The sequence below is a fragment of the Gadus macrocephalus genome, chromosome 11 (assembly GCF_031168955.1).
Source record: "Gadus macrocephalus chromosome 11, ASM3116895v1".
Classification (NCBI taxonomy): Eukaryota; Metazoa; Chordata; class Actinopteri; order Gadiformes; family Gadidae; genus Gadus; species Gadus macrocephalus.
The window spans coordinates 10942350-10953425 of NC_082392.1; the positions used below are offsets into that span (position 1 = coordinate 10942350).

The 11076-nt window shown below is 44.9% G+C and overlaps 2 protein-coding genes across 5 annotated transcripts in view; both read right to left on the bottom strand.

Annotated features, from left to right (window-relative positions):
- The window catches only part of crppa (CDP-L-ribitol pyrophosphorylase A), a 31450-nt gene extending 26127 nt beyond the window's left edge, over positions 1 to 5323 (bottom strand). For 2 of the 3 annotated variants that reach the window (XM_060064415.1, XM_060064414.1), the window contains exons 1-3: positions 5008 to 5323; positions 4250 to 4517; positions 2511 to 2660 (exon numbers count right to left, since the gene is read on the bottom strand). In XM_060064415.1, coding sequence (XP_059920398.1) covers positions 2511 to 2660; positions 4250 to 4517; positions 5008 to 5222 — 633 coding nt within the window. In that variant the 5' untranslated portion in view covers positions 5223 to 5323. The remainder of the gene's footprint in view (positions 1 to 2510; positions 2661 to 4249; positions 4518 to 5007) is intronic. The other variant, XM_060064413.1, reaches the window with a different exon arrangement.
- A 445-nt stretch (positions 5324 to 5768) lies between these two features.
- On the bottom strand, positions 5769 to 8540 carry sostdc1a (sclerostin domain containing 1a). Of its 2 annotated transcripts, none has more exons than XM_060064417.1 (2): positions 8145 to 8540; positions 5769 to 6877 (listed from the first exon to the last, which is right to left on the bottom strand). In XM_060064417.1, exons 1-2 carry the CDS (start codon positions 8350 to 8352, stop codon positions 6426 to 6428), a joined length of 660 nt encoding a protein of 219 aa, XP_059920400.1. In that variant the 5' UTR covers positions 8353 to 8540; the 3' UTR covers positions 5769 to 6425. The 2 variants fall into 2 exon arrangements, with proteins under 2 accessions (XP_059920400.1, XP_059920399.1); XM_060064416.1 differs by having other exon boundaries at positions 5769 to 6880; positions 8145 to 8536.
- Positions 8541 to 11076: the final 2536 nt, after the last annotated feature.

Sequence of the window (11076 nt, forward strand, 5' to 3'; positions counted from 1 at the left end):
TACGTTTAATACTCCCCCCACCAAAAACACCCTAGCTCTCAAATAGAAGAATAAGTCATTCTAAAGGCATTGAGTATCCCTCCGTTTATTGTTTTTAAATGGACCAGGCAATCCCTCCTCAATGGGAAGGCTCCCACCCAGCTATAGCTGGTGGGCAGAAGTCCCTAAACGGTCGCTGTACATCACGTGTACCTCTGGATCTATGCCATGAGCTCATCAGGTGTGTGATACCTGCACGACACTACAAAGGCTACCCGAGATTACACCGGGGCAATATTTTATCCAGCTATAAATGACAGGGGTCTTTTTTCTTCTCTCTCGGCCCCTGGTACTGGGAAATAAGGGTTGTGGTCCTGGAGTAATTCAACCTTTTGAGTTTTCTCCCGGTACAAAGCCCCACACCGGAGACAGGATAAAGTATCTCCCCCCTATTGTCTTTCAGCCCAGAGTTCTGCACGGTCTCAATGGATGTCAAGACGCTAATGCGCAAGTGCACTTGGAGATGATTGCATCACCATGTCCTACAGTGCTAACCTGAGAGAGCCGTGACACCTTCTCTTCTCTTGACCGCCTGGAGAGCAGGACGAAGGAGGAGAAAAGCAGGGAGTTTTTTCACACCGTTTCTAACTGTACCCACCACCCAGCAGCACCGCCACTCAAGTTCCACCAATTTGTCTTAATTTTCACAACCTGACTGGCCCCGATGGCGCGTTAGGAAATGTAGCTTTCTCTCGCCACATGCGGGGAAGCCAAAATCAACAGGATTCCAATGCAACTTTAAATGATTGTGTGCCATAGGTGAAGAAAATACTGCTGACAAATGGGGCGCCAACTGGGGGCATACTTTAGCGCTTAGCTAAAGGCTGCTGCAGTCTGTCGCCCCCACCCCCCACCCAAACACCACTTTCAGCTTCAGGGAGCCACTCTGCAGGACTCCAGGTTGGAATACCAAGGCGTTAAATCTTCAGTGAAATAAGTGGGGGTTTCACGATCCACTGGCTTCATGATCAAATGTTAACGGCAAAGACTTTTCCATTCGTCAGGCATGAATGCCAAATCGGTCATGCTGCATATAACTCTGATGCAGACACATTACCGTGCTACTTCCCCGGTGTGTGCCTGTGTTATTCTCCTAGCGATACCTTCAATGCTTTTCTACTTCGGCCCAACTCTTGAAATTTTTTAGCATAGACAGACATCACCATTCAGACCGCACACAGGGTCATTTGGTCAGAAATGATGACCTGAATAGTGCTCACCAAAACGAACGTCAACTTCATGTCGTAGAGTTCTTAGTCATAAAGTGGCAGTGGGATGCAGCCTCACTGAACAAAACTTAAATCTTATCAAAAAGTTTAAAATTAGTTTTTTTTATAAAACAAAAAGCACTCTTTCGAATAAAAACATTTTTTTAACCATTTGGAATTGGGATTTGTGAAGAAGCAGCACAAGTGGATTGTGTTAATGTTTGCTTGTAATACAACTAATACATAAATGATGGCCCCCATTGCAACCCATACAGCCCCCAGAAGGAGGGAACCCCCACTCTGCCTTCCTTCTTCTCTTGACCTTTGGGGGGCTAAGGTTAGGGGGTGTCATAACTTTATTGCCCGTAAGCCCTTTGAGACTGCAACTCTGATTAAGGGCTATACAAATGTACTTTACTTCCGAATTATCAAATTAGAAAGAAATAACGTTAGAAATCTTGACTTGTTTCTTCTCTGCTTATAAAAGCAACCCAGATTGATCCATTAAAAACGTCCATATAGCCATAAACCTGACAATAAAACCTTTTTGTTTTTTGGTAAATGCATATCATCTTTATTTGTGTCTTATTGTTTCCGGCCAGTGGTTATAATATTTCATGTTGGATTGGATTCAGGCGAGAACCGTTACTACCGTTACTAGTTCTGCAAATGAATTAATGACACAAAAAGTATCTTGTTATTCAACATCTTTAGTCCGCTGTCTTCCATCGCTAGTATTAAAGACAGATGTGACAACAAAGATGCATAACATGGTTTGTTTGAACCCTGTTAGTCTCTCTAGTCCTCATGTGATTGCTGTTGTGGACACCTATACCACCCTGAAATAAATCACCTCCAGCCAACCTCAGCACGCTTGAAGAAAGGACTTTCTGTCTACTAACTGTTGCGAGTAAGGACAACTAGCAAATAACCCCCTGATGCCTTGATCATTTCAACATGTTGAAAACATATTCAGGAGTTTCTACATTTATGACCCATCTACAGAGCCTGGGATGAACATGAGAGTTCACAACAAATGTCACATTGGGACAGGTCGTGATAAACATCCATTTTTTTGACCTACTTTTTTAATTTAGGATTTATTTAGTTACGATGATACAATTCATTTTGTACGCTTATTTAAATATAACATTACCCATGTTTATCCGTTCAACAATGCACATCAACATTTTTGGTGTAAAAGATAACCAAGAAGCAGGCACCATTTAACAGGGTCTGAACCTTTTGTGTGGATGCTCCTACCTTTTGATAGGCCTGATGGATGACACAGTAGAGGAACCCCTGTGGCATCTCACTAGCCCGGTACTTCCCCCTCTCCAGAGAGTGGTCCAGGTAGCCCTCAGAGGTGGTGGCAATCACCGTGGAAACCAGGGGACGGATGGCCCCCGATGCCTTAAAGAAATTAAGAGTGAAAGTAAGGCCTGTGACACTCGTGCAGATAGCGCAATACTTCGCTTTTTGGAAGAAGAAATGGCATCCTATACAGAGAAGTAGTACAAATATTGCTTTTATGGTGAAGTAGAGACAGCATTGTTATTCATCCTATCTGGAAGTTGAACAGTTTAAATATGAAAATACCAAAGGTGAATACAATAAATTAAGTAAAACGGTATATTGAGATTCATCTTGGATATAAAGACAAAACTCAGCTAAATGATTTTGGTCGTATTGACCTGGCCAGGGTGTTTGATCATTCAGGGGTTCTTTGAGACTTAATCTTTGACCAGAGTAGCCTAGCCCCACTAAATCCTCCCTAACCCCAACAGCTTTCGGAAACCACCCCTCCGTCCTTGGAAATCCTTTTGAGAAACAATATTTATGTGGTATAATCTTTCACCTGACCACGGAAGGAGAAGTGTGTGCGTGTGTCAGCATGTGCACGTGAGAACATATGTTCTTTGTGTTACACGTGTTGTTGAAATGAAAATGAATCTGCCGCACCGTTGCAGAGATACCCATTCTATCATGTGTGAGGTCAAGCCGCATAATGAAGACCAGACCACATTGCTGGAAGAATTCATTCAACACACATGCATACGCAGAGCGGTGAAGATCTAGCATAGATATAAAGAGGAAAAAAGTTGGCGATATATAAGAGCACACACACACACACACACACACACACACACACACACACACACACACACACACACACACACACACACACACACACACACACACACACACACACACACACACACACACACACACTTTGTGTCAGTTAGGTTATGCTTTGATCCTAGTCTGTCTGACGTGTACATCCTATAACTGCTTCTATCGGAGGTCCTGAAGTCCTTACAAGTTATGATGAAACTGATCTGTGTTTTTTATTTATTTTTTACGTCTGCACTGCGATTGCATTGTTCATGCAAACACACAAAAGTTACTTACCAATTTGAGCACACCAAATGTTTATAAAAGTTAAACTAAAAAATAAAATAAAAAACACAGCATGAAAAAACACAAGTTATGCAATGAATGCAATTCCTGACTAAAACATAAGCCGCACACATAATGAGCAGTATTAACCAGTATTTCACCACAGTTGGCACTGTCCCTACTGTTGGACCTTAGTGTGTGGTTGCCTGTAGGCGGTGTAGGAGAGTTGTATAGAGGGAGAGCACAAAAATGATTCTTTAACTAATCAACTCAAAAAACTTACCTCCCACTATGATCCCTCCCTCGCTATGTTTCTCTGCCATTAAGAAGTGTTGCATTTTACTCACCTGTGATTGACAGGCAATATTGAATCTGCAGAAGAAATGCCCTGATTGGTCAGAAAATACCAGGAGCGGTCTGAAATCTAAATTGGCTCAGAAAGATGCAGGCAAGTGCAGCCAGGTGGAAACAGATCTTCTCACTGCGCATTTCCCTCACTAATTGCTGATGGATTAACGAGGCCTTTTTTAACTTAAAAAAAATAGCTCTTAATTCAAACCTACAGCCTCTGTAATAAACATACTCAGTCTGAGTAAACAAACCCCGTTCTCCTTTGCAGCCATGGCAATCTCCAACAGGAAGTCCTCCTCCACAAAGGGCCGCACGGCATCATGGATGATGACCACGTCTGGCGTTGCAGCGCTCTCGCCCGGGTCGAGGGCCTGCACGCCGTTGAATATGGACCTGTGCCGGGTGGCACCGCCAGACACGACACGGACCTTTGTGTGCTTAAAGCGCTGGACGATGTCTCTCATCAGCGCGATGCTTTCTTCTGCAACTACCACCACAATGTGTTGGATCCATGACAGCCTGTCAGAAAACGAGAATGTTATGCTCTCATTGGTTAAGTGATTCCAGGATATGTGTTGATTTTCTGTCTTGCTAAAAGACCTAGGTCATAAGTTGCTCAAAAGATAACTCTTTAAAATAAAGAAATTGGCATTGAAGTTGTATTTACTGTTAAACTTAGTAAATGAATGAATTACAATCACAAGGGTGGTCTAAATCCGGGGCCACAGTAAAAAGCTTAAATTTGACATATTTATATATAAGCTAGCCTTCTTGTTTCATGTTGTCGTGTATATGTTGCGTTATCCGTGACCAATGGCACACGTCTATGAGACAGAGTCGGACACACAACAGTGATATTGACATTGGTGGGATCAGGGAGAGTGTTGGTTTGGTGAAGCACTACTGTAGTACGCTACTACTATGTCACTGTACAAAACGCTCCACTTATTGTTTAAATTGTATGTCAAGACAAAATATTCGAAAGACGACAGGTCTGGTGTTAGCCTACCTTTCAAAGGCTTGAATGGTGTAGCTTATGAGTGGTCTGTTAAGAAACATGTAGAACTGTTTCGGTGTCACGAGCCCGGTTCTCTCCCCGGTTCCCCCGGCTGGAAGAACCACGGAGACGGTGAAATGGACGCCTGACGTGGCTTTATGTCCGCCACCATGGCGAGACGAACACTCTGGCTGACCAGAGCGGTCCGGGTCACTACTTAGATTCATTACAAATCAAGACATATCTCTCAATGTTGTGTTTCTCGCGTCATGTCTTGACGACAAGCGTGTGCGTGTGGTGTCTGTGTGGGCGGAGACTCGGTGCCCACTGCAATGCGAAGACAGGATTGGTCGAAAAACAAAGAAGCCGATGTGTCTTGTTCTCGCGATATGTCGAAATTTAATAATGGGTTACATTCAAACCAAATGTATGACTAAAGGGAACATAGAACATCAGCGCTTTTTAATATTATATAGTTTAACTTTTAATTTCCTGCTGAAATATATAGATCAGCCCTCAATGTGTCAGTGATCCCTGTCTGAATATTTATTTTTATTATTTTCAAGTTACTTACTGAACAACACGGTAAACTATAGAGTGTCTTGTGGATAGTATATTCCAGTGCCTCTCTGATTTATCCAAATGTTTCCAGTCTGATTTAATTCAAAATGATGGCTTGCAAGATGAATCCTTTTAGCAATAAATATAGTAAAAACACGAGAAGTAGGCATAGCCTACATTTCAACACCATTCAGTCAAAACAACGCAAGTGATTTAAAGTGAATATAAAGAATTTATTTCATAAGAGGGCACAACAATAATATGCAATGCACTGCTCAGTCTTAGCTTATGTCACATTTATTACACCATGAATGAACCAAACGTTGCGTTAAAAAATATATTACATCATACGTCTCATATTGTGAACTTTTAAAGTGATAATCTTTTGGAAGACCAATATTGATTAAAAAAAAGAAGGTGTATGTACAATTATTCACACATTCTCCGCATCTTTCAGGGACGCATGGTTTAATGTCTTTTATATGGAGTGGGTGTGCCTATACACGTGGCTACACATCACCATCCAGATTTATAAAAAGATATACAATAACAAAGACTACATCTCAGGCACTGTTGGTCCAGAAAACCCTACAGATAGTACAGTCCAGTTTTTTATCAGAGGCCGGGTCCATGTGTGCCCTTCAAGAGTGCTCCATCGTCATAGCAACCAGAAACTCCCATCCCAGGAATGCAGTCCCTGTCACCTCGAGATACAATCCACGACCACCGATGTAAGGACTCAAGAGGATGCCAAACGGACTCCTCGTCACGTGTAATAAAGTCTCTTCGCCACCATAACATGCTGCGAAACGGAGGCCCTTTGCATTCTGTCTAGGCGACATTGGGCCGGGGAGATAAGGGTTCAGGGTTCAGGGTTCGGGACTGGGCCAGTTCTCGTCGAAGCGGTTCTTCCCCAGCTTCCTCTTGCTCTTGGTCTTGTGCTTGTGAACCACCTGGGTCCCCACCGGCGACGCCAGCGCCGCCTCCTCCATCTTGTTGCCGGACTCGTTGTGCTGTCGAGAGTACCGCTTGCACTTGCAGGCCGTCACCACGGTGATCTTGTAGGTGCGGGCGCTGCCGTCCTGGCACTGCAGCTGGATGCGCTGTGTCCGCGTCTTGTCGTTGACGCAGCGCCAGTCCTGGCTGCTCCGCCGGCTCCAGAACTTCTTCCCGCGGCTGCCCCCGATCCAGTTCGGCAGCATCGGCGCCGGCAGGCACTCACCGGCACACACCAGCTCCTTGATGGGCTTGATGCTGGTGCACTGGCCGTCCGAGATGTACTTGGTGGAGCGCAGTTCCCTGCAGCCCATCTGCCCTCGCTCTGCTGGGGGAAACACACACACAAACACGGGAGGATGAGAAACCGTTGCCCTACCACAGAGACTTATAGGGTCCAGTTGGTGACAGCGTCAATGATTACTTTCCCAGACCGCCGGTGAGGTCTGTTGCCTTCTAATCTGTCAGTGTTAAGACACTCACAGGAAGTGTGTTGCAGGATGCTGGGTGTGTCTTGATCCCTCTGTGGTACACTGACTCTAACAAGCTTAAAGAGGAAATCATGTGTAATCTTTTGATGCGCGCCAGCATAGGATTATGTCTGCATAACCGGTAAGACTATCAACAAGTTTTACGCTGCAAGCTAAACTGTTCCACCCACTCCTTGTGTCCTCTCCCATCCTTTGCTTCCTCCCCTAACCTCATCTGTACTCCACCCTGATCCACACCCCTCTCCTGCTCCTTTCCTCTTTTTTCCTTTCTTTTCTCTTCCCCTGCCTGCTGCTCCTCTTCTTTCCTTTCTCCTTCCTCTCCTCTCCTCTCCTCTCTCACATTCTGCTCCCCTCCTCCCCTCCTATGACTCTCCTCTCCCCCTGTCTCCTCTAACTTCCCTGCAACCTGATCCCTGGTCCATTCAAACAGTTCCATACAAGTCAGCCACAAAGCGCCCTGGCCTCTGTGAGCAGGATGGTTGAATGAACCCGGGAGGGTTCCCCCCCCGCCCACAAGGACCAAAAAAAACAAACAGGCGGGAGACGGTAAGGTGGTCTGCAAAGGGTGTTGGGATGGAAGGGAAGGGTTGAATGATGGGAAGTACTGACTTCATTCTCCTCTCGGACCATGATTTTATTTATGCTTTTGAGTTAGTGTGCATGTGTGCGTGTGCGTGTGTGCTTTTGAGTTTGTGTGCGATAGTGTGTGTAAACAAGAGCTTCTTAGAAACACCGCAAGATCCAGAGAGTCCCGTTCATGGGAGGACACCTCCATTCACTGAGGTGACACTCGATAAGACCTCAAACAGCGGTCCGTTCAGATCTGAAACCTCCTCATCTATACCGCCTCGTATGTACGCATGCCAACAAGCTGCGCCATAGCCTAGATATCCTCAATGACAGGCTCAATTACCCTTAATAACCATTATTACAGTGAGGGTCCAATTAAGAATATAATTTCCTTGGGAATTTCTAAATAACATAACACGAAAACATTTAGAATTACCTTGGCATTTGTTGGACAGTGCTTTTTTTGTTGCATCGTTTAGTTTGATTAAGTTGTATTTCACTTTTGGGGGTATTTTCTGCGTGCCTACTCACCATTTCTCTCGTGCGCCGTGCTGTCACCTGCGCCCCGTCCTCCGTTTCTTGCTCGGTTCAACGAGACGTTACCGACTGCATCTAGCACCGGCGTGCTCTCGTGCGTGTATAGGATTTCCGTGGCGTCGTTCTTGAAAGCTTGGCAATTCTTCAAAAGGATGCATAGTAGGAATAAGAAGTTGCACGACTCGTACGCCCTCAAGTACATGGTGGCTTCGGGATGTGTGTGCGAAAGGAGAGAGTGGGTCCCGTGTCAGGTGAAGTGATGCTGCGCGCTTTGGAGTCGATCAACTGGTCCAATAGCTGCTCTTTGCCTCTTCTTATAGCCTGTCCTCCTCCTGCTCTGGCACGCGGCTCAGGTGGGTCTCTTGAGGAATCTCTGGTTGGGTCGCACCTCATTGCAGTGAATATCCCGCCCATCATTTCTGGAAACGTTGCAGACCCCTCCCTGTTGATGGGATTAAGGGGCTGCCGGAGAAGGGGATCGGGTCGTCGTGTGACAGTGTGACTCAATCAGGTTGGAAAAACGCGCAGGAGTTTCACCAACGACAATTTAATTATGCAGTATCCATACTGAGTTTTTAGCTTGCACCTTTGATAATTCAATTGTTGAAATCACTTATTTTACGATACCATGCATTAAGCAAGATGAATAAACCAACACATGAAGGAATTCATTGTCTGTTTATTCAGAACAATAACAAATAAATTAATGACGGACTCATCTCTCGACCAAAAATATCAGATTATCAGAGCATTCTTTTCATTGCCTAAAATCAAAAATGTCCCTGAGGTTGAACATCTTGTTCTATTTTGCTCATTTTAGTCAGAACTGTATAAAATAACCATGTACATCTATATCAATGCAAAACTCCCCAACAATGAAGCCTTTCCATAAAGATAAATAATGCTGGTCATTAAAACTTCTGATATTTTATTCGGTATCTCGCCATGGCAACAAACCGAATGTCCTCCTTGGAGAAGTTCCCGTTCAGTTTCCCTGACGTCAGGACCATCGTGTTGCCAAACATGTCAAACATTCAGGGGGGTTGGGGTCAGGAGTTATTCTTTCTTACAAGCTGAATCGAGCTAGACTTGCGACCAACCAGCAATTTCTTTGGTTTGGATCCCCCTTGAGTGACCACAGGATCTCTCCCGTCCCACAACAACATGAACCATCTCCTCCTTCCATGCAAAGCATTCAAAAATCCTCCTGTTTTGTCAGACATCTCCTGACACTAGGGACACATTTAAACAAATAGGTCCATAAATCATCTCTTCAATCAGTAACGTTGGCTTGCTTTTTAGCATGTTTGGAGCATCATTTCAGAAATATACGTTTGTAACCAAAAAACGTGCATTGGAGCAACCAACCAGTGGTTATCTTCTGGATTTCCCTCCATGAGATAACTAAGATGTAAAAAACACCCTCTGCCTTCAGAAAAGCACTGGTTGGTGGTGTTCCCAGTCAACGGCAATGTTCTCCATCGTATTCTGACTTGTCAGCCCACTTGTTTCATTCAAGGGAGGGAGGACATCGGATACGGTCCTGTGTGTGTGTGTGTGTGTGTGTGTGTGTGTGTGTGTGTGTGTGTGTGTGTGTGTGTGTGTGTGTGTGTGTGTGTGTGTGTGTGTGTGTGTGTGTGTGTGTGTAACTCACACCCAGTGTCTGTCACTCACCCTCGCGCCCAAACCTCTGGGTGCTGTCAGCCCCCAGAGGTCTAATCACCCGGGTCCTAGACTAACTGGAGTCATTGTGTGTGCTCTGTACAAAACAAGGGGAGATATAATTACTCTTGTGGGGAACAGTCATCTCAGCCCTTGTCTCCTCGCTGATTTAAAGAGGTGATTTGCACACCATTATGCATTGAGGGTAAGGAGAACCCCATATCGCTATACCTGCTGCTGTATGATGGCTGTAAGACAGCGGTAAACAGCATGATGTAGAGCTAGCCATCTTTTCCTGCGCGAGAATATTTTACATTCTGAGAGAATGAGGACTTTTGGAACATCCTTTAAACCACACGGTTGCTCTCTCGTCATTATCTCGTTATTCAAGCTAATATTCAGCTATATCTAAAATACTGAAATAGTTTGAGCCCACTGTGTACATCAGATTTACTTTCTATATCATGTATGACAAACAGCTGTTACAGCTAACAACATCAAAGCATGTTTCAGCAAGAAAAAGCTAAATGGCACCATAATGGCAATCATTACTCTTAATAATCAAAGCCATGATTTCTAAAGAAAATTACTATTATTCGAATGATTGATGTCAAGCAATAGGCCCATCAAAGAACGCTTCGGTGACAGACATCTCTGGCCTGAATGCATTTCAATAGGTAAACCCCATATCGTGTATTGTTTACACTGTGTTGCTGGTATTGTTCGTTTGTCTTTCCGTTTCCTTTAAGCCTGGAGCTTCGCAAAGCCCACTTCCTCGCGTAAATGAAAGACAACATTTGCATTGCCCTCCTCCAGTTGGACTAACGCATCGACTCCTTTAGAAGCACTTTGTGAAACCGAGTGAAATGAAAGCAAAAAAGAATAAGTGAATACGATAGGTGTGTTGTGTTCATGCCATGTAAAGGAGCGGAAACTTGAACCGCCTGGCTTGATTTTGTGTCCAGACTGAGTGGCGATGAGGAGCGAGTGAGGAGTGCTTCACCTTGGCCCCCTCCCATGGGATATGAAAGGTGCGCTTGGTTAATAGGTTGGCCTTTTGATGGGCGCCGTCCCATTGCCCTGGAGACCAGGAAGCGCGCCCTCATGGAGTTGGTAGCGGTATAAGGGGGGGGGGGGGGGGGGGGGGGGGGGGGGGGGGGGGGGGGGGGGGGGTTATGAGTAGCCTATGACAAAAGAAATGCGCAACAGCTGGAACAAAGCCAAGAAAGAAAGGTCATACCTGAATAGAAGTGGCAAGGTAACC